The sequence below is a fragment of the Cupressus sempervirens genome, chromosome 5, assembly GCF_028749045.1.
Source record: "Cupressus sempervirens isolate cs-2001-9-10 chromosome 5, ASM2874904v1, whole genome shotgun sequence".
In the NCBI taxonomy this organism is placed as follows: Eukaryota; Viridiplantae; Streptophyta; class Pinopsida; order Cupressales; family Cupressaceae; genus Cupressus; species Cupressus sempervirens.
The window spans coordinates 551,361,684-551,386,227 of NC_143122.1; the positions used below are offsets into that span (position 1 = coordinate 551,361,684).

Consider the following 24,544-nt stretch of genomic DNA (forward strand, 5'->3'; position numbering starts at 1 on the left):
GTCATCTACAACTGGAGCAAACAGGTTCTTTAGGCCACATTGAGATTGAAGATAGTTTTACAGTGGATGAGGAAGTAGTATTTGGAATAAGTGAACAAACCGATATTACTCCACAGGTTGATCATACAAGATAGGCTAAACCGGAAAACAACATTCAAATGGCACATCTTGAAACTGAACAGGATAGGGAAGTTCGAGAAACGTTGCAAGCTATAAGAGATGGACAGAACAACATTGCTAATGCTCTTCAGCAACTAGCAGGTACTATGCAACAATTGGTCCCGACCCATAGAAGAGCATCGAGACATCACAGTGGAGGCAGTAGTGTAGTTGGATCTCCCCAAGCTGTTAGGGCTCCCACACGTAATATTGACAGACCCTTAATGATTATTTTTAATGTAGAAGAAGTAGTACCACCAGCAGCACCAAATTTACTATCGGACAATGTTATGGCAATGTTGGATGAATGGGATTTGTTTTTGGACCCAATTAAACAAAATATGACCTTTGTCTAGTACCTAAATCAGAAAGGGGAGGCTGATAGACAGCAACATGGCCGGAGACCGAGGGCACCTAACAGGGACCTAAAACATGCTACAAACAAGTTAACTCTCCCCACCTCTGATGGTAGCAATCAGACATCAGCTAGAGCTTGGATTCACAAGCTTGATACTTATTTGACACTTAAGCCCATGGAAGAAGCAGAAGCCATTAGATTTGCAACGATGTACCTTGAGGGAGCAGTGTATGATTGGTGGCATCATGGATTAGTCACCCAGGATCATGGCCTCAAAACTTAATACGAGGTTTTCAGCTCCAAGCTGATTACTCGCTTTGACAGGAAAGATATCGAAGTCAATTATAGGGATTTGGCTCAGTTACAACAGAGTGGGTCTTTGGATAAGTTCATTGATGAGTTTCAGCGTATATCAATGATGGTGTCGGATATGTCAGAGAAATGCAAGCTGATGTTATTCACAGAGGGGTTGCAAGATAGGTTTAGGGGTTTGGTTAAGGTACTTAAACCGAACACCTTGGATGATGCGATTAAGATTGCCCATGATTTGGATTCACATTTATCACTATTGCAGCCTCCGAAAAGCCCTATAGAGGGACTACATCGACCCAAGGAAACAAAAACTAGTAGAAATGAAATCCTGCTAGATTGGATTTTGAGACACGTAATGAACTCAGGAGTAAGAAATTGTGCTTCACTTGCAGGGAACCTTGGACCCTCGATCACAGATGCCTTGGTAAATGCAAGATTCACTATGTTGAGGTTCTTTCTGAGGATGAAGGAGAGCAACCAAAAGGTGATGATGTTGAGGACAGCAAGGAGGAAGAAGTTGAGGAGCAACCCCTTAAAGATAAAAAGAAGGCCCCTACAGAACAACCTCCTATTATAGCCACTCTTTCTAACGATCTGACATGTCATCCTTTCAGAGTGAAGGGTGTGGTTAGGGGATAGTGCATTGTTTTTCTTTTGGATACAAGAGCATCGCATAATTTCATTAGCACACAGATGGTATCGATGAGAGGATTGCAGACAATGGACATACTTGAGTTCAAAGTGAAGGTAGTTGGTGGTGAGGTTTTGAGTTGCACAGAGAAAGTACCTAGTCTTTAGATACAGTTTGATGATTATCTTTTAGAGACTGACTTCTATGTTGTTGATCTGGATGGGTTGGATGCCATTCTGGGTAGACAATGGTTAAGGACTCTCCGCAGGTACACATTTGACCACGAGACCATGTAGTTGGAATTCTCACAGGGTGGTGATCAGTTAGTAGTCCTAAAAGCCATACCAGAGAGTGGACCTAGGTTGATAACAACTCACAGGATGGAAGCCATCTTGAGGCACGATGATATAGAATGGGCGACACAGTGTTTCATTTCTTCCAAGGAGACATAGGATACAAGACAACAGTACTATTGTGACATTTAGATGATCCGAGACAAGCACAGGAGGGTATTTGAGGGTTTGCCCCCAAGTATTCCACCAGATAGAGGGTTTGAGCATATCATTGAGCTAGAGGAGGGCGCCAAACCCATCATTACCACTTCTTATCGTCACCCCAGGCACTACAAGGAAGAGATAGAGAAGACGATCAAGGAACTTCTAGATATGAGACATATCAGACCCAGTTCTAGCCCCTTTCCCTCTTCGGTGGTGTTGGTTAAGAAGGATGACACCCTTTGGATGTGTATAGATTATCGTGTCTTGAACAAGAGAACCATTAAAAACAGGTATTTGATTCCCTGCATTGATGAGTTACTAGATGAGCTTCATGGGGCTTTTATTTCTCGAAGATAGATCTTTGATCAGGATACCACCAGATATGAGTCTGTGAGGAGGATGTGCATATGACAACTTTCCGATGCCACTACGAACACTACGAGTTCTTGGTGATGCCATTTGGGCTTACTAATGCACTAGCCACTTTCTAGTCATGCATGAACCATATCTTCAAAAAACAACTAAGGAAGAGTATTGGTTTTCTTTGATGACATATTAATCTTTAGTAAGACTTGGGAAGAACATTTGCAACACTTAGATGAGATCCTTAACCTCATGGAAGAACACTCTTTATCGGCAAAAGAGTAAGTGCAAATTTGGGTTAACTGAGATTCTCTATTTGGGTCATGTGATTGGTGTCGAGGGGGTTAAGGTGCATCAAGAAAAGATACAGGCAATCCTGGATTGGCCATCGTCGAGAGATGTTTCTGAGTCGTAGGGTTTCCTTGGTCCTTGTTCCTATTATTGGCGATTCGCCAAAGGTTTTTCCGAGATAGCATCACCCCTTACCAATCTGACATAGAAAGGGGCATTTAGGTGGACAGAGGATTCAGAGGCAACCTTTGATAGACTGAAACAGGTGATGAGTACATGTCCAGTTCTAGCACTTCCTGATTTTTCTAGACCCTTTGTTTTGGAGTGTGATGCTTCGAGAAGCGGATTCGGGGCAGTGTTGATGCAAGATCATCATCCCATAGCCTTTGAAAGAAGGAAACTTAGGGGCAGTGAATTACTATATTCTACTTATGATAAGGAGATGCTAGCCATAATGCATGCCTTAGCCAAGTTTAGGCAATACTTGGTGGGAAGTAAATTTATAGTGAAGACCAATCATAATAGTTTACGTTACTTCCTAGTACAGAAGCAATTGAATGAAAGACAACAGAAATGGGTTAGCAAGATCCAAGCATACAATTTTGACATTGAATATGTCAAAAGGAAAAATAATATAGTTGCTGATGCTCTTTCCTGAAGACCCCTAGTGCTAGAGTGCTACGCCATTTCCGAGATTTCAGCAAATTGGAGGTCTTAGCTATTAGTGGAGTATTCCAAAAATGCTCACGCATGTCAGATTATGGATGGTATACTTTAGGATGAGCGGTACAAGGTGGTGAATGATATTATATATTACAAAAATAGAGTCTACCTAGTACCTGAATCTAAACTAAAGGGGAATATTATGCACACCATACACGATGCACCATGAGCAGGGCACCCAAGTTTTTTAAAAATCTACAGGTAGATTAGGGAGAGATTCTCTTGGAGGGGGCTAAAGAATGATGTAATGCAGCATGTTAGAGAGTGCTAGACTTGTCAGTAGAACAAGTTAGAACAGGGCTTTTGGGCAGGTTTACTTCAACCTCTCCCTATTCCTGCTCAGAGGTGGGAGAGTATCCCCATGGATTTTATCATAGGGTTGCCTAGGGTCCAGGGCAGAGATTGCATTTTAGTGGTGGTAGACAGACTGACTAAGTTTGCGCACTTCTTTGCTATTGCCGTGGATTGGTCAGCCTCTCAGGTGGCTGAGTTGTTCTTTCGAGAGGTTTTTCGTCTCCATGGATTACCCACGACTATTGTGAGTGACAAGGATAGTAGGTTTCTCAGCACCTTTTGGCAGGAGATTTTCATATTGACAAGCACAGAGTTAACTCCCAGCACTAGCTATCACCTGCAGACGGATGGTCAAACCGAAATAGTGAATAAATGGGTGGAGGGGTATTTGAGAAATTACATTGCAAGTCAGCAGAGAGCATGGATTAAGTGGTTGTATTTGGGGGAGTTTTTCTATAACTCCACATATCATATGTCTATTCGGATGACTCCTTTCCGCGCCCTTTATGGTTACAAGTCCCTCTCTTTCATTGATTTAGCCTTACAGGATAGCAAGGTGCCATTGGCCAAAGACTGGATTTTGGATCAGCAGGACATCCTCAGAGCTCTCAGGGATAATTTTCAACAAACACAGAGCCAGTAGAAGTTATATGCTGATTGACATCGTACTGAGCGGAGTTTTGAGCTAGGTGATAGGGTTTTTGTTCGTCTTCAGCCATATAGATAGAGCTCCTTGAAGAAAAGTGGATCAGAAAAACTTAAGCCCAGATTTTACGACTTTACTGCATCACTAGGAGGGTGGGAGAGGTTGCTTATGAGTTGGATTTGCCAGGTGACAGTCGAATCCACAACGTATTTCATGTCTCATGCCTCAAGAAGGTCGTTGGCCAGCAGATTGTTCCTTCGGAGAGTTTGCCCTCGCTTGATGAGGAGGGTAAACTTATTTTGGTGTCAGATGAAGTGATTGAAATCAAGGAAAGGAAGTTGTGTAATAGGACTGTCAAAGAATATCTAGTTCATTGGAAAGACTTACCATATGAGAACGCCACCTGGGAAGGTGAGTCTATTTTGCAGCACCCCGCATTGAGATTGCTTGAGGGCAAGCAATCTTGGGAAGGGAGGACGATCATGTCCCCTTCTCCGCACTAGTGTTATGGTGCTAGGTTAATCTATCTCCACATCCGGATAGATTAACGACATTAACTAGTAGGATGCCTGCCAATCACATCAGAAATTTTATCTTATGTACATCAGTTATTATATTAAAGTTTGTGGATAAACTTACTTTATGTTTATAAAGTCATTTACTTTATAAAATGACTTAAGTGACTACAGGACAAAATTGTTGTTTTATCCCACATTCCTTGTTCCAACATCTTTCCCTCACTTTGAGGTTATAAGCAAGGGACCTTGCCTTGGGATTTACACACAAGAAATTATGAACTCAATATATTGATGTTTCTGGTTGCTTGAATGTGACTGGTTAGAAACTCTGAGGACGAAACCCCTCAAGTTTAGTTTTTTGAGGAAGTTGGACGTCACCCCAACCCCTCATATTAGGATTGCCTTACATTGCAGATATGGTTTCAGATGATGACAGGAGTTTGCATATGAAGCTAGAGCCGAGCTATTGATTTCAGGAGCTGAGCATTGGGAAGTCTTGCAGTATAATCATAGGAGATCAAGAAATCGCTCCAGGTACCCTCGATTGTGTTTATTTAGATAAGCCACCATTTGTATATTGTGTTGCCTGCTGGTGCGAAATCACGGGTTCAGGAAAACACCAAGCTGGACATCATTAAGGAACCAGCAATTTTTGGAGGGCCTGCGGAATAAGGGGTTACCAGACGGAGAAATGTCATAGTAACGTTGGTTGTCAGGGAAGGAAACAGGTTATAAGTATCCCACGGCTTGGATGGTAATACAGCAGTGGTCAGGTTTCTTCACTGGATTCAGACTATCATCATTCAGCCGGCAACAGTTGAAGACGTCGGTGGTCAGTTTGCAAGGAATGAGGTGATTCAACGGATTAATCACTGTTGAACTCGCAAGGTTGCTCAGTACAATACAGGTCTGTACCTACCTCTTCCCATGTTATTGAAGGTAAACTCTGCGGTATTATTATTATCGGGTGTACTCTTGGATAATATCCCCTTACAGTAATAGGCATTTTGCTTTGATTGCTGAACTTAAACGTTGACTGGTTATATTTGGTGGAAATCAAGAAGGTCACTGATTGTTTTTATTTGCTTCATAACAATTATTCATTTAATATTGATGTAGTATTTTCACAGTTTGCATATAAATATTGAAGTGTCTGAGTTCTCATGATAAATGTTTGACGGAATGCCTTAAACCAGTTCATAAAACATTGGACAGAATTTGTGAAGCTTATTACATTACTTCAAGAATTAATCATTGATGTATAAAATTTATAACAAGTTACTGCAAAAAACAATAAGAAAACATATAAAATATAAAGACAATGTCACAATTGGAATGCTAATAAGGATTTCCCACACGCATTTCTGTGACTGTTACAACTTACAAGAACTTGCAATATTTGTCAGAATTTTTATTGCCTTTCTGCTTTTAGAAAATCTTTCTCACTATGAATTTAATATGTTCTCAAACTGAACTATAAACCTATTATGTCTATTGAAAATTTCCAAGGACACGCATCGATTGGAACGGCTGAAGGAAGTGGTGGGTAATCAAAATTCTACAAGAAAGACACATGGTTTTGCTTCACTTACTTCTAAGCTGGAACAAGAATGGTCTTCATTTCACCATCTGGTGCAATCAGCACTGCATTCTATTGCTGAAACATGTATGCAGAAATTCTCTTATCTCTTTTCTCTAATATATTGATTTCCTTGTAGGTTTAACTTTCTGTTTTCTATTTATCAGATGAAGTTGTGATGGGAATAATGCATCGCTTCAGACCAAAGTTTCTCTGCTTGTTGGAGGGACCTCCTGATTACAATGAATATGAGTTCCAACATACATGTGTCCTTGGTCCTGGCAAAATAGAAGGAAACCTGAGTTCATTTTCTGTTGATCCTGAGATGGCAGGTGATATGTGCATAGATGTCTGTATTGCAGAACCATATGTTGATTCAAAATATTTTAGTTTGCATCGAGTGCGAGATGAGCTTACGGCACTTATTAAAGAGGTAAGAGATGCCTTTTTTTTCTCTAATACATTATGATTATATGACTGCTGGTTGCACCATGAAGCAGGTTCTTTGTCAACATGGATTTATATGAGTTAGGTTGCAGTGATGATGTCTACTTTCAAGTTGCATGAGACAGTGCCTTAAGATCTTTTTTTAATTCATGATTTCTTATAGATAAGAGCTCAGTGTACACAACTGAATTCTGCCAGTACTGAAGAAGCTTACAGCTATCAACCGACAACTATGACTCCACTCTGCAAATTCTTTGTTAAGGGAATGTGTAATAAGGGGCGCAACTGTTTATTTTCACATTCCTCTAATGCCAAACCAGAAATATGCAAAAATTATTTGACCTTAGAGGTATGGCTCTTGGCTTGAATGATATGGTCTTTGATACTTTATGATGCCTGTTCATATTTAAGTTTTTCTCAGTGAACAAAATTGCTTATATTTTTTCTGCAGTGCTCTTATTACCTGGGAATTTTTAATATGCTATTGTTTTGCATTTTGATAAGATACATATGGAATCTTTATGAGCAGGGTTGCCACTATGGAGATGCATGCTGGTTTTCTCATGATTTTCTGGCTTCGGTCATGCCAGAATATAGGGAGGATGTTGAGTTTGAAGATGAAATACCTTCTGCAACATCACTTTTGGAGCTGTTACCGACTGAAGAAGATAATCAGAAATATGTTCTTGTATTTGGGGGGTCTGCTGTTCGCTTTGCATCAAGTCTTGCATTGCATTATGATCCAAGTAAAATTGTTGTGATTACAATGAAGTCCAAATTGGAAGCAATGAAAAACTCCCAAATCTCTATTCAAATAAATGAGTTGTCTGACATGGGAGCTCAAATCATATGGGATATTCATCCTTTTCAGTTTATAAAAGATGCTACCATACCTTGGAGTGAACTGAAATGCATTTTATGGACATTGACACATTTTGGAAAGGACACGGAATTGGAAACACAGTTAAACCTTCTCAGATCATTCTTTGAGTTTTTGGCTGTTAAACTTCTTACACAAGTTTTCTCTAATGTTCAGGTTATTCTGACAATGGAGAACAGCAAATATGCACAATTTCAGGTATGGCACAAGTTCCATATTCTCTGCACCATGTAAGAAAAACATTGGAAATGTCTTTTCTGTTGCAATCAATAGTGGTGATAGTTTGGAAAGGTTATTCAGCTACCTTTCTTGGAACTTTTCTTGTTTGGTAAGCATATTTTTGAAGTATAAATTATCAAGATATAATCTTAATTATCAGTGAAAGTGAAAATATTAATATCCCCAAATGGTCATAATTTTTTGGCAATTAATCATTAATATTGATATCTAGGATAGTTGAGATGGGCATTCTATATAAAACCCTGACATATTGATAGGGAAGAAATTACCAGGTGTGGTGATAAAGGTCTCACAGAACCTCAAGTTAAGGGAAAGGTTTTAGAGGATGAGAAAGGGTAGAAGAATGTGGGGACAAAAGTTATGGTGCTGATCATAGGGAGCTCCATTTCAAGGTTTTCAAAGGAAGATGGATGGTGAGGGGCATTAGTAAGGATGGTCATGCAAGCAGGGACAATACTGCTGGCGGGGTTGGATTGAGAAGTTGGAAAAAAGCTATGTACTATGAAGAACTGCTAGTAATTTGTAAATTCCAAAACTTCTGGCCAAGCTTGAAAGTGCTGAAGGTTTTCCTATATCAGTTTTTGTTTCCAAGGAGTGTAAGATTAATATTTTTGGTGAAGTGCCCTTGGATTTAGGAACATGGCTCTCTATAATTGAAATCTTCATACCTAGATTTCAACCCATTAAAAAAAGACTTCAATGGTCTGCTGGTTTGGGTAAAGCCTACCTAATGTTCTCTTCCATTTTTGGTTTATATCCTCTTTGGTAAGTATTGATAGTACATTTACAAATTATTTTCCATTTTTAAAGTTAAACTAAAAAGCCTATGCACTCTACATTTGCTCAATTTCTAGAAGAGATGAATTTTCATTAGTTTTGGCAGCAGAAATTTGGTTATAAATAGGAAATGATGTATGAAAGAAGCATTTGAATAATAAAAAGCTAGCATATAGATGCAGAAATTGTTTTCTAGAGGACATTTGGCTGCTTCTTGTCTTAGCAAAATGAGGAAATCATTTGGAAATGCATCTTGGTGGAATAATGAGAAGCAACATCAATCTAGGAAAGCCTCTTAATTTTCCAGTAAGTCTTTTTTATTGGAGGATTCAAAGAAGACAATGGCTGGCTCACAATAAGGTGTTATGCTTCAGCAATTTTTTGTCACAAAAGCCCATTACAATTGAAGAATTTCAAAGCGAAATTATTGAAGAGTGTTAATTTTTTTGCCTAGATATTAGATAAGCAACAACAAAGAAGATCATAAATAGTACACAAAAGACTCAATACAATTATTTTGGGAAAATCCTTCCACTTGAAGGGAAAAATCATGACATGCCAACAATTTTATTTTATTTTATTGATCATGAAATGTTCGAGTACAAGGTTGTCACTTCACTGATTTACAATACAGCAAGCAATCACTTAAATAGATTGCATACGACTCTTCATCTTTCACATGAAGGTCTCTTTTGTTAGGACTAAAGAGGCAGAATAACAATTACATGCAAATATAACCAATATTAAAAAATAATAAACCACATAGAAGAGAACACAAGACACAAAGATTTAACATGGTTCAGCCAATCCCAAGGCTATGTCCATCAATAATGAGTCGAATATTCTTATTATTCAGTGATTACAATCTATAATCCCATACAGCTCAATACCATTGCAAGAAGCTACAATATCATCATGCAGTATAAAATCCATAACCCTAAGCCATTTTATACAAACTTTTTGCCGCATACAAAATTAGGGCTAGAATAAGTCGTCCAATAGAAAAATTGCAGCCGACACCTTTTACACTAATAAAGTTAGTTGAGTGCACCTAGGGCGCTGCCCCCAAACATTGTAAAATCTTGGGGGAAATCACATCGAATAAAGTGGGGAAAAATTAACGTGTGAATCTGATTAAGCTCCACATAACATCTTTGAGTCCCAAAAATAAGACCCTTCATATGTCCACATTTACAACACTTCACATTTCCACACATGACATATGACACGTCTTTTTACACAATCTTAACTTTAATATAATCACAAATATCTCTTTCAGGTGAAGATGACCATAACAGTCATAACAAACAAATTTCTTTCTCATAAAATCAGAGATAGAGATCTCTATCGCAACTACAAACTTCAACACTCCCTCTTAGCGAGAGAGAGATCTTTAGTCAGGTATGCACATAGCTGCAACCAAAGATGATAAATTCACATAACATGTGTTATCTCAGCATAACATAATCCACCATAGTTACTTCATAGGTACATAGAATGGAGTCACACACACATGACTTTCACCATGCCTACTCGTAGAGGGTAGAACAAAGACCTTTATCTCGAAACTTCTCCTAGAGAAGGATACATATCCACCATGCCTACTCGCAGAGGGTGGTCCACGATACCTACTTGCAAACGGTGGAACGAGGGCTTTCACCTCAAACTTCTCCTAGAGAAGAATGCATTTCCGCCATGCCTACTCGTAGAGGGTGGAACAGGGACTTTCACCTCAAAGATCTCCCAAAGAAGAATGCATTAATAACTAAGATTTTCTCTAAACAGACTTCCTCTCAGTAGGAACAACTGAGATTTTCTCTTAACAAAGACTCTTTCTCAGTAGGGACAACTTTAATAAATGAGATTTTCTCTAAACAGAGACTCCCTCTTAGTAGGGATGGCTTTAATCACCACAATAAGATGGTTGACTATTGCATAGACTTGTAAAGGGCTGTACATTTCCCTCTGTCACGTAATCTCCCTTTGAAGTTAAATAGTCTCTGTCTAAACACAATCTTCCACTTTTAATGAAGATAATGTGCCACCAATTTAGTATCAAGACTACAAACAAAGTTGCAACATCTTTCACCATCCCATTGCACTCTGCAACCAAGAGAGATTTATAACAACTCATAAGATCCACTTATCATAAAGGTCAATGCAAAGATATACTCTCATTCCAGCTATATACAAAGTACTTCTTAAGAAAGACTTTTTTGAATCAATACCCAGTCCTCAAAAGATCGCTTCACAGCAAAAATGATTAATCTCACAACACTCAGCTGAGTCAAAATCTTTAAAAACAAATTAAAGGAAATGATCTAAAGAAGCAAAAGAGTTTAACCTAGAATAAGAAGAGATTCATATATTGAAAAAGGGAAATTTGATCTCCACTTGATACTTTGATTCACAAAGAAACACCAGCAAATAATAGTGCTCAAAAGCTTCATACAGACAATAGCTTCCGCTGATTATAACCACACTCTCTTATAACATAACCCAAATTCGCTCAACACGATTCTGATAAGAATAGAGACTCACTCATATAGTTTGAATCTTTCACATGCTTATACCATGATACTTGCTCGATGAAAAGAACAATGAATAAAAGTGATATGTATATATGACAAATATTAGGTAAAATCATTGCCAAAAGATGACAAAAAAAAAATGCCAATCGACAACATAAATTAAGTGAAAAAACAAAAAGAAAACACTGATAAAGAGAGAACCGTTACCAAAAAACACAGAGTGAACACGACATTTCCCAAGGAAGAAAACAGTAGAAGGGAGAGGGAAGAAAGAATTGAATGGAGGATAACTCCTAGTATAGTATTCTTGTTCTCGTGCGATGGGGACGAAGTGGCTAGCAATGCACAAGATATGCAAGAACGATTACAGGTTGAATAATTTAATCAAGAAATGTGTTGGGACTTCCTTTCTGGAGAAGACACGTGATTCTCTTTTCGTACTTAGCAGTTCTTACCAAGGACTTTTCCTATCACCAATTGCCAAAAGTATCGAAAAGAGGGCAGTATTGCATCCAAAAAAGAGGAGTGAAATATGATTATGCAACGTGCATATATGACCAATAGGCACCTCCCGATAACGGTAAGGGAGAAATACAAGGCACAAACGACACTTGAAAGAGGTGGCTAAAACCATGTAGAAAGAGCATGATCCAAGAAAGTTGATAGCAAGATGGTGGCAATCACAGGTTGATCCTGAGAAGAAAAAACACCAAAAACACAAGCAAGCTATCAATAACTCTGCTATGATAAAATGACAAGATGAAAAAAAGTACACCAAAACATACCTAGCATAACCTACTGAAAGCTTTCTTTACAATAGCATTTGTAGACCTGCAAAAACTGTGGCAAGATAGTGAACTCTCGAAGAAGGTTTTGCACAGGTATCATCCGACCATCCCCAAATTACTCACGTAGTACCTTTTGCAATCTGAGAGAGCAATTCAAATGAGGAATACGGAAGCAAGACATGAATATGGGGACTGGAGCAACATGCACAGGTTTTATCTTCCTTTGTTGTCATCCTCATCTTCCCCACACACCATACTCTTAATTGAATTTCTCACATAATTGATTAACCCCTTGGCTTATTAATTATTGTCATTTGAGCAAGGGCATGCTTGAACTATGTGAAAGGCCTTTGGACATCCATCACAATAGAGGTCTCCTTCATCTCCACATTCTGTACAATAGTCGTCATTATCTTTAACACATCTTTGGCTTGTCAAAGAAGTTGAAACTTCATGCAGAGATCACCCATTCAAAAGATAGACACGTTGTATGAATTTCGCCTTGAAAAGAATCCAACATGTGCTTTAAACTAAGAAGAACTAATAAATTATTGCAAAATTAATTGTGAAGCAACGGTGTGCCTGAGCTAGGTCATGCATGTTAAAAAATCACTTGACTTACTGGAAAGTTATTGAAAAAACTTGAGCAAACGATAGAGAAGAAAAAATAAGTACTTCAACCTCCTTGAAATCCAATTCAAGAAAAGAGAAACAATGCCATCCAACACAGGTTTTTGAGAAGATGAAGACAAGACCAATGAAGATTTTAATCTACATATAAACTTTCGTGTTCTCTTAATTAGAGTTATCTAACTTGGCTCTAATACCATGTTAATGTTTTTGCCCAGATATTAGATAAGAAACAACAAAGAAGAGTATCAATAATACACAAAAGATTCAATACATTTATCCTAGGAAAACCCTTCAACTTGAAGGCAAAAATCCAACCACACCAGCAAAAAATCTCTTTTATTGATCATGAAAATATATTAGTACAAGGCTTTCACTTAACCGATTTACAATATAGCAAGCAATCACATAAATAGATTGCATAAGACTCTTCATTTTTCACACAAAGGTCTCTTTGAGTCCCAAAAATAAGACTCTTCATATTTCTGCATATACAACACTTCATATTTCCATACGCATGCCTCTTCGCATGACATATGTCACATCTTTTTACATAATGTTAAATATAATCACAAATATCTCTTTCAGCTGAAGATGACCATAACAGTTATAACAAAATTTCTCTCATAAAATCAGAGATAGAGATCTCTATCGCAGCTATGAACTTCAACAAAGAGAACCAAGAGAATATTTCTCCAAATGTTCAAGATATGATTTGGAATCCCCTCAAAATGGTAATTTGGTGGGAGGTGTCTTGAAGCAGCCAGTTTCAATGTATTGGGAGGGATCTAGGTTTAGAGATTATGGAGGGGGGATATAGAGAGTAATAAGGAAGATTTTCCTCAAGGAGACCAGGTTTATGAAGACACTAGTCTAGAAGACATTTTTCCTTGGTGAGATGGTGGGTATTTTGTGTCATACAAAAGCCAAATTTTGAAAAACAAAATTAATCTTTTGGTAAAAGAGATAAATTTTGAGGTTTATGCGTAAAGGCTAACATTGTAATTGCATTGGTATCCACTGCTGGTAGAGCATAACTGGAAGCTATTTCCCAACATAGGGGTTATATGGGATATGGGTCTTGTTAACAAATGGTCACAATATCATACCCCAATAAATTAGTTTACAAAAAGATCCACAAATGATCAAAAATAGATCAAAGGAATTTGTATGTACAATAGGTAAAGAACTAGGACAAAAAATATGCCCTAGACATAAAACATAAGCACATGGGACTAACTTGAAAAATGCATACCAGCAAGCAAGTATAGTAATAAAGGAGCAATGCACTTTGCATGGGATTAAATGGCTATTAAAAGGTAGCTCATACAGTACTCTAAGTGTTGTATCCAAGTCTTGTGCATATATGTTTGTAATATCTCAATTTGATTTTAATTTACCTCATGCTTTCTTTATTTTTTGGCTTAATCACAGTTACTTCCAGACTTGGGATGCCTAAAGCTGGTCCATCTTAACTGTATTCCTCAAATCCTAGGCTCAAAACACTAAAGCACTATTGGGGTGTGGCGTGAGTTCCAAATTTCCAATGCGCCTTATGGAAAAAAATGATCTCAAAACTTTCTAGACAAAAAGTCATTAAGGAGACATGTCTCACATCAAAACTCATGGAAAATCATTTTCAAAATTCAATTGCTCCAATTCATTTTTGACCAAAGAAAATATTTTTTGTACTTCCAACCTCCAGTTATGGGAGCTTAATTTTTCCACTGTTTTTGTTGCTTGAAGAAAACATTGTAGCATATCAATTTCGAGTTGGTGGGATAAATAATACCATATGTGGTCTTGGTGAAGAAATAGAAGAATTGATAAAAGTTTAGAAGATATTGAGGTCTCTTCCCAAGTAATTTGATGCTAACGTCTCTGCTAGAAGAAATGAGGGAGTTGGTTATGTTAAATTCATGGATCTTGGTCAATTGTTTACACTCCGATAGATGATCCTATTAGGGCAGATTGCTAGAAGAGCAGACTTATTTTGATTTTGGTGTGTCTTCTAATCTGCAATCTAACCCTCCCTTATACCTAACTCAAGGGGGATGTTCATTGAATGGACATGTCCCTTTCTAGGTTGGCATATTTAACAACATAATTGTTTCCTCAAGATTGGTGCCCATTCCAAGAGTTACTAATGGTTAGTAACTAACTAACCACATTAGTAAATAAGAAGGCTTACAAAAGCCACAAGGAAAATGCCGATCTATTTAGAGGGGACAATATGTTCCAGTGACCAATACTTAAGAGAACTCATGCATCCAGATCAGACTGATTTGAAAATCAGAACACTTGTCTTGTCAAAGTTACAAGGAATTAACACTCCCTCTTAACTTGATAAGATAAGAACATATCTAGCAACATCAATAGAGATGACTAAACATAGATATACACTCTATACCTTTCTGAATTTCATGCATGATGTATCATTAGACAAATGATACCTGAAAACACATCATATTACAATTCTTGTAATATAAGTTATCACCGGAGCTTGTGATAAAATCACTAAGCATTGTTCATAATACAAACTATCAAATCACCTAGGCTTGCGATATGAAGTATTACCTGAACTTGTGATAACAATATTGTATAGAATGCAATACTCAGGATAAAGACTAGAGAATAATTAAATTCTCCCTTTACCCAAGTTGTGATGTTTAGAGTTTTAAAAAATGTCACTATCACAACGTGATCTTGATTTCGTCCAAGATCTAGATTCTGCCAGCAATCCATTACTAGAATGCCTTACACAGGATAAAAGCTAGAGAATAATTAAATTCTTCCTTTATCCAAGTTGTGACTCATAGGCATACAACATGATCTTGAATTAAGATCTACTTGTACACTAGATAAAATCCAAAGAATAATTAAATTCTTCCTTTATCCAAGTTGTGATTCATAGACATAGAAATGCCTCCATCGCAACATGATCTTAAATTCATCCAAATCTACCAGTAGTTCTCTACTGGTCAGAATATTATCTTAGAGATCGTCACCTCTTATAATGTCTTTATACAAGTGTTCATTATTTCAGAGATCATCACCTCTTAAATAACAAATGGTGAAGCCCCATAACAGTCAATATCTTGACAATAATATAAATTATCATAAAACCAATTCAATCATACCTAGATCTTTCCTGAGATGATCACTCTCAAAGAGGTTTGATAAGAATACCTGCTTTCTAATTTTCAGTACTTAAGGATAGTCTAGAGAATAATTAAATTCTCTCTTTCTCCAAGTTGTGATTCATAGACATCGAAATGTCTCTTTCACAACAAAATCTTAAATCTATTCAAGATTTTCCAGTAGTCCTCTACTGATTTAAAACACCATACGATCATTTGCTATCACTGCAAATTCGTACTGGAAGATTGTTTTCTATTACTGCAAACTGATGCTGCAAGACTGTTTGCTAAGAAATGCTTCCACACCATGATGTTTATAAAGGTAGGCCCATCAGATGGTTGCTCACTTTAGATTTTCCAGACTCCTACTGTATATCAAATCTTCCGAGCTCCTTATTCAAGGTTTCCTTGATGAGATGTCAGACTCCCTCTGAATCCAAAAATTCTTTCCTACAATAACATTTTTCAAAAAATCAAGGCATATACTCTTCTTATAAAAAATACACATGAAAGATATTATAGACATAAGGTAAAAGAAGAACTCATGTACAATGGATACTTATCTTTCCATCATAACCTTGATGAAAGCTTTTGTACTTTATGAGCATACACCATCTTGACATGGTACACTCAGTCTGAGTTTGTATGACCTAGATCCTAGGGAGTCAACTCAATCTTTCTAGGTACTCTCTTTGACATATAACCTTCTTATAAGATGATACTTATGATTCTCTACTACAAATTTTTTATTACTTGGGAATCAATAAAGCATGGTCTACTCCCTCTGAGTCAAGATTCACCATTGCAGATCATTTAGCTTCTCCTTTTGTCAGGAAGGCATACCATGCTAATATCCATGATCTTAGTGTCACAACATGATGTCACTTTATTCCCTCCTCTCTAAGAGAACAATAATCTGAACAGTCATAAGATTATATAGAATGCATCTTTTCTAAGTCCACAATCATTAACACTCCCTCTTGGACTTGAGGGAAGATCAGAAATGCCTTGAGTAAAATGATCTGTAGTCTCATGATGTAATCTTTTACCATGTGCATCTCATAAGTGATTCTATCCATGAGTTATCTTCAATGATGAACTCCCTCTCAAACAAAATAATCGAGTTTATCTAAGATGATAGAATCATTGGTTCTTATTCCAAGGTTCCCTTTTACAGTGGATCAAACTTATTTTGAATGGGAGTTTTCTTTCAATAGAGTGGCATTTGGCTTACTTGCTGTAAATTCTCCAAATGTCTCCATATCTTGTAAAAAAAGAAAAATAGACTCTCTTTGATTGTGAGTCTTGATGGGTGCCAAGAAAACTTTCTAACTTGATGCCACCTCCCCTTCTGGAAGAACACATAAGCAATTACTAGGAACTGACAAACAATTCCATATACTATTGATCACAGAATAGAATTCATCAATCAACTCAGTATGTCAATTAATTATTCGCATTACCACTTATCTTCAATCATCCTCTTAATTTGGTTATGTTTTGTTGGTTTTGCTATGGGTGTCGATTAATGAGACCATTCCCACAAGTCTCACCATTTCACATATCAAAAGTGGTTCTCCTCTTTGCTAGTTTAGCCTGACATAATGCATTCAATATTTTCCTTGATGGAAATGCCACGTTAGATGTTTGCCACAAACGTTGCCAATTGGGAGTAGTTTTTCTTTGATTTGTTCGCAGTTTGATATTATCTCCTCATACCATAGTCCTAATCCCAAGAATAAAGCACAATCGATCCAATTCTTTAGAGCAATGCAGACTTTGATCCACGCAACATTGCCATTGCTAAATTGCTATGCCCCGCTATTTTGATCTATTTTTGTATTCCTTGTCATGGTATCCACGTGGGATTCTTGTCCATGTGTCAATTCGACCATCTAACATTTGGGAAGTTTGGTGTTATCCAATCTATATTCTAAACAAAAATTGATGATCTCTCACATTAAAGTAATCTTAGATTTGTAAGGAGGTGACTTTCCTTAATATAATCGCCACCCTTGATAAAATCGTTATAGGACAAGTTAATATGAGTCATCTCTTGTTCTCTGTTTTCATTTGATGTGTTACAGCAGGAGTATAGAAGTGTTGATTAAATTTGGCAAATAATCACTACATATTCCATGTTTTCATATCCCAATGCTCCTTCCTTACGAAAGGCATGACCATTCATGTTCTCTAATGGTGGCCTTCTATGCACGCACATGTGAATTTGTCCAAAGTGGCAAGCACATAACCATCTCCGATTAATAACTATTTTTTTAAAATGTATATCTCCCTATATTCCTTTCTTTCATTTGTAGTTTTCAATCTTGACTCCTCAAACATATTCCATTATTACATAGCTTTTGGTGATGGATCTATATTCCAAACGCAGCCACAGTTCCAAAGAACTCCACCCACGTACCTCAATAATACTGACATTGGTATTAGATAATGCTCATGCTAGAACTAGGATGCCCGTTGGCGCTGCTATGAATGTACTTGCACTCAATTCAACCTAGAATGTCAAGAAAGATCAGCAAACAAAATGAAGTCTGCCTCAATACGATCTAAAGGTTCTTGCTTATCTGAGTAATGTTGCACGATTTCCAGCAGGAGTCTCTCATTTACTTCCCATGCCAATGCATAGACAACTATTCTCTTTAAATGCAGGTCTGTAGTGATGGCGCTTCTTGATACCAGGCAATCGCAGGTTCAAATAACAAAGCTGAATGACACTAATAATGATGTTTCAGGCAGACAACTAGCTGTCGTATTGAAGGAACACACTGCAGGTCGTAATGGCCAGTTATAACCCCAAATCTCAGTCTTGTTAGCAGGGTTTAATTGCCGTCCAATCCTCCAATAATGCAGCATCCAAGAAGCTAGGTAAATCACATCCAGATATAGGGTCTTAGCATGCTGAAAACAATATTACTTACACATCTTTATCAGAGATTTGCAATGCCTGAAATCTACAATGTTGACTGCCCAACTTTGAAAGATAATTATTATCAATCTACAGCTCAGAATATCATTGTAGTCCCACACAATGACAATCTCTTGAATTGCCAAATTCTTCATCAAGCAATAGCTTCTCATCCACAGTATAAATAGTACAAGTAGTCACAACAATCTTCAAAAACCTTAGATTAAACCCAATGAATTTGAATGGATCTACCTTCAAGTGGTTAAGCTTCCCATTAAGGAACTAAGCTCTAATACCATGTTAAATTCATGGATCTTGGTCAATTGTTTACACTCCTATAGATGATCCTATTAGGGCAGATTGCTAGAAGAGCAAACTTATTGATTTCGGTGTGTCTTCTAATCTGCAATCTAGCCCTCCCTTATACCTAACTCAAGGGGCATGTTCATTGAATGGACATGTCCCTTTCTAGGTTGACCTATTTAACAACATAATTGTTTCCTCAAGATTGGTGCCCATTCCAAGAGTTACTAAAGGTTAGTAACTAACTAACCACATTAGTAAATAAGAAGGCTTATAAAAGCCACAAGGAAAATGCCAATCTGTCTAGAGGGGACAATATGTTCTAGTGACCAATACTTAAGGGAACTCATGCATCCAGATCAGACTGATCTGAAAATCAGAACACATGTCTTGTCAAAGTTACAAGGAATTAACAGGTTAAGTTGGATAACTTACATGGAATCCTTACAGCATATGAAATGAGGGCAAAAAAAAGGGATACATCTAAAGGAATGTTAATGTATATTAAACTTCTTATCAGACTGGTATAATACTAGCAATTTGCAGATTGTAAAATACTAATGGGTTAATTTGAGTTTGCAGGTTATGATTAGTCTAGTTCTTGAATAAATCTGAATATTTGATTTTATCTTCAAGTCTGAAATCACCGATCTGTACTTGAGAAAGCATTTATCAATTTCAATCCTTTTCTCTTGGACATCGGTGGGTATATAAGAGTGTCCATTGGGACGTCATGAGAGGACATATCCTTTTACGAAGAGACACAAGGATTCCTAACAACTCCTCCAAGAGTCCCAATGCTAATTGGGTCTGATTTGCAATAAACAAATGCTATTAGGAAAGTCGCTTATCTGCATTGAATAGATCATTTGCTCAAACCAAATTATCATTCAAAATGAATATGTTTGATCATTACATGATTGATTCTATGAATGAGATCATCACTTGATCTACACCAAGAGATTAAGAATAATATTATAATCTGTTAATACAGATTTCAGTATACTTAATTTGATGTATAGAGTTTTCATTGAATGCAAGGATAATTGCTTGTCTCCGAGGTATATGAAATAATAATTCTAATAGAGCACAAGAACTGTGCATGTGTGCATGTATGCATGTATGTCAGTTCACAGTTCACATAGTGAACGGACATACATACATACATGGACATCTGTATATAATCAATACAATCAATTATTCTTGTATCTGACTGAAGCTATTATTTATCAACAAAGAGAATTACCCTTCAAAGCCACAACGAGATAGAAGGATCATGAACCTATGACAAATAAAAGCTCCGAGGAAGAAACAGATTAGGAGGAAGCTCTTTTTCTCCAAAAGTTATGAAGAAGAACCAAAGGAAAATTGCCATTTAAATGCTTTAACTGTGGAAAAGTTGGACACTTTATTAAGAATTGCCCATATTTAAGAGAAAGTGATAGTGATAAGGACAAAGAGTCTTATACAAGGAACAAAAACAAATATAATCTGTAGTACATTTATAATTGCATTATATTTATAAATGTAACTTCATCTAAAAAGATGAAATTTATTATAATAATCAGCTTTATAACACTATAAATAATTGTGAAAATATAACTTACCTTGGTTTTGTGCTTAATTCTCCTTAAAACTGTCGTCATTGCCTCTTGTATGTTTACTTTAGAAGTGTGTTTTCTCTGTGATGGCATGATTAAGGGTATCTCTCCTGAACTTACTAAAATAATTGAAGGTTTGTCCTTAAAATATCTTAGCTTACCATGGATGGTTTTTGTTCTCTTTAGCAGGTCAAGATGTTATGTTTTGGTCCTGAAATCTCTTTATGAATCTTTATTTTCAAGTCACTTCTTTTATTCCAAAATGGATTACTTGATCAATTGATTGATGGATTCCTTTTTTCTCCTCGAGTGAATCATCTCCCTAAGACATTATTGTTTAAGGGGTCACAATCTTAACATAAAGTCACTGCCCTTGGTATGTTATTATTTAAATCGCAACCTTTCAATCGCTGCCCTTGTTAAATTATTTTTTAATTTTAATTAGACTTTATATATCGCAAATCACTAGTATAAAAACAATTGTCACTTTTATAATCATTATTTTCATCGGATGGAATTCATTCCTAATCACTTCTGGTGGCTGGTGATGGATATTTGTGGGGCATGCCAATCTACTATGGAAAAAGTGAGTTAATCATATCCATTAATGTGACTGTGTCAGTCTCCATGTTGCAGGGCAACTATTAATCCCGAACAAGTTGACAAACATTCAGATGCAATTGGACCATTGAGAGCATCAAAATATAGGTTTGATGCAGGGTCAACATTAGCATATTGAGCTATCTGAATTGTTGTATTTTACATGTAATAATTCTTCCCAAACAGTTATGCAACTTTTTAAACACAGTACCTTGTTCCAACTCTGCATGCGAAAGTCTTGACGTCTACAAGTTGCAGAACTAAGTATTAATGAAAAATTGACCACCACAGATTTCATCTTACATGATCTACAGGATAAAAATATCAGAACAGAAGATTCATTCAAGAAGGAAAATGGCTCTTCTTGATGTCTCTTTACACAGGAGGAATTAGTGTGCTTTTGGTCAGTTTATCCACCCTTCATCTCCCATTTATACACCCACTGGGGTATCTTTTAGGGATATAATTGGGCAAAACGAGAGTTATAAAGGTTGAGATAACTTAGATTAGTTCAAATTAGAGGGTTTTCTGCGGTAGTCTTTTTGTGATCTTAGATATTGTCATTGCAGTTCATCAGTATAGATTCTTGGGATAACTAGACTATTTACTTAGTTGCAAATCTCTTGGGCTCTCAAGAAAGAAGAAAACATGTATAGCTGATTTTCCTAGTAAATTCTTATTGGATTTCTATTTCCAAATTGATGTATTCAGGATAAATCATTTGTTTAGTGCCTTTCATATGATTTATTTTTCTTTCCCTTTATGTTATTTACTCAGGATCATCAGTACTTTTAAGCATATTTCTTATTCTTCACCCTGCATAAGCTTACTGTTGGCGGCACCAATGTTTTGTGGATAGTTTAAGCTTTCACAATTAGTAGCATGTTTTGGAGTGTCAATTGAATGACGCAATTGATTCAGAAATGTGTGTGGATATGATAGCATGAAGATTTTAAGATGTTAGATACCACCCATGGTTATTGTACATACATTTTAGTTTGATGCCTTCAGAATTGTTGAACCTGTGAGCAAGTAGCTTTTGTAAAGAAGTCAATATTTATAGGATTTCTATTTTAGTATACATGAAGTTCAATGATCAACTATCTGTTTTGTAAAGAAGTCAATATTTATAGGATTTCTATTTTAGTATACATGAAGTTCAATGATAAACTATCTATTCTTCAGTATATTTAGGACAGCACTCTTTTTTGTGTGAGTCTATGCAGTTCACCCTCTCCATTTTTGCATGCAGTTGTTTTTAATTGTTATTATAATCATTCTTAAGCTGTTTGTATATTGAACTTCTAGCAGTAATTAAGACATGTGGATCAAAACATTGCTTCTTTCTGTCAGTTTTGCAAAGGGTCTAAAGAAATATTTAAAATATTTGAGTTCTGTTTATAAAGTTGCCTGTTGGTGGGCTATTTTTGCTTATGCATCTTTTTAATATTTATTACAAGATAATTTTATTCAATAAACTGGGTATTTTCCAAAAACGCCATTTCTAAATTGATGCAAAACAATATTGCTTATGCAACTGTATTTTGCATTAGGTTGAATGAATGGCAAGATATTCCTTTTTTTCCCTTATATCATCAAAATCTGTTTGACAATTCATCTTTTGCCTGCTTTCTCGCAGAGAAAGATAAGAAAAAGGAGAAGGATGTACCACCTTCAAAACCAATTTCAGATACTTTTTAGTTACATCCACCCTGTGACATTATTTGATTATTACTCCTCAACCCTTGAGAAAGCAATAAAAAAGTAATGATCATGTTTTTGAATCATGTTGGATAACTGCGGGGCTACTACTCTAGTTTCAGTGTCGTTGAAATAATACCATGTAGCATGGATATATTATTCAGCTAAACTGATACGGCATTTTGCCTAGTCTTTAGAATCTAGATAGTTTCAGACTTGGTAGCTTCTCAATTGAGCCCAAATATTTTAGTGCATTTATCTTTGAAAGCATGCTCAAGTACGAAATGATCTGGCATCATGTTTAGATTACCCTAGGTATCTTAAAATCTACAATTTAGTTAGTTATTGTATCATTTTTTAACCACAACTGGCAAATTTGTTTTTGGTGCACAGGATATAATCTAGGCATGATTTCTATTTTTATGCAATGCTATATCGCTGATGCAACTGTGTTCTGGTTTTAGGTTGAACGAATGGCAAGAGATTCCTTCTTTTTCCTTGCATCATCAATTCCATTTGATAATTCATCTTTTTCTTGCTTCCCCACAAACAAAGAGGAGGAGAAGGATGTACCACCTGCGAAACCAATTTCATATATTTTTGAGTTACACCCACCCAGTGATACATTATTTGGTGATTACTTCTCATCCCTTGAGAGAGCAATCAATTTGTAATGTTCATATTGGATAACTGGGGGGATACTTCTCTAGTTTTAGTATTGTTGATAAAATAGCATATGGTGAGGACATAATTTTCAGCTGAACCAAGCTGACATTTTGCTAAGTTAAATTGTCAATCTTCAAACTTGGAAGCTTCAGAGTCAGACTCAATCTTTCTAAGTGAAGTATCTTTGAAAGCAGGCTCTAAGTATGAACTGCAGCATTGTTGTGTTTTGGTTACTCTAAATATCGCAGTCCGTGATTTAGTAGCTCTCCCAAATAATTTATTGGTAGTATAAGCATCTGATGAAAGTCTGTGGTTAAGCACTCGTTACAAGAGTTGAATACCATTCATGCTGCCAGGCAAGAAATGCCAGAAATAGGCTCTTCCCCCCTCTTCTAAAATACTTCTATATGTTAATATTTCTGATGCAACAGGGTTTTGCATTCATGATACATTTCATACCTGGCATGTATGTTTTCTTTCTCTACACGAGCATATAATTTTAGTTGTTGTGATCATGTTGTAGGCATTCTTTGTAAACTAGCTTACATATGTAAATTTCATCAAAAATAAATCTACAAACTAAAGAATGAGGGCACACACACTCCCATGATTTGGATGGCATATGGTGTGGACATATTATTCAGCTGAACTGAGCTGACATTTTGCTAAGTTAATTGTAAATCTTCAAACTTGATAGTGTCAGTGCTGACCTTAATTTTTTAAGTGAAATATCTGTGAAAGTAGGCTCAAACTATGAACTGCAGCATTGTTGTGCTTTGATTACTCTAGATATCTGTGTGTATGATTTAGTAGCTCTTATAAATAATTTATTGGTATTAGTTTAAGCATCTGATGAAAGTCTGTTGTTAAGCACCTGTTACAAGAGTTGAATACCATTCAAGCTGCCGGGCAAGAAATGCCAGAACTAGGCTCTTCCCGTCTC

General features: G+C 36.5%; 1 protein-coding gene across 3 annotated transcripts in view; it reads left to right on the forward strand.

The window, feature by feature from the left end:
- LOC149557122 (zinc finger (CCCH type) helicase family protein) overlaps positions 1-24,303 on the forward strand; it is a 289,450-nt gene extending 265,147 nt beyond the window's left edge. For all 3 annotated transcript variants that reach the window (XM_089831842.1, XM_089831844.1, XM_089831843.1), the window contains exons 10-14: positions 6,302-6,458; positions 6,539-6,804; positions 6,982-7,167; positions 7,348-7,896; positions 23,400-24,303. In XM_089831842.1, the coding sequence (XP_089687968.1) occupies positions 6,302-6,458; positions 6,539-6,804; positions 6,982-7,167; positions 7,348-7,896; positions 23,400-23,609 (1,368 nt within the window). In that variant the 3' untranslated portion in view covers positions 23,610-24,303. The remainder of the gene's footprint in view (positions 1-6,301; positions 6,459-6,538; positions 6,805-6,981; positions 7,168-7,347; positions 7,897-23,399) is intronic.
- The last annotated feature ends 241 nt before the right edge of the window (positions 24,304-24,544 follow it).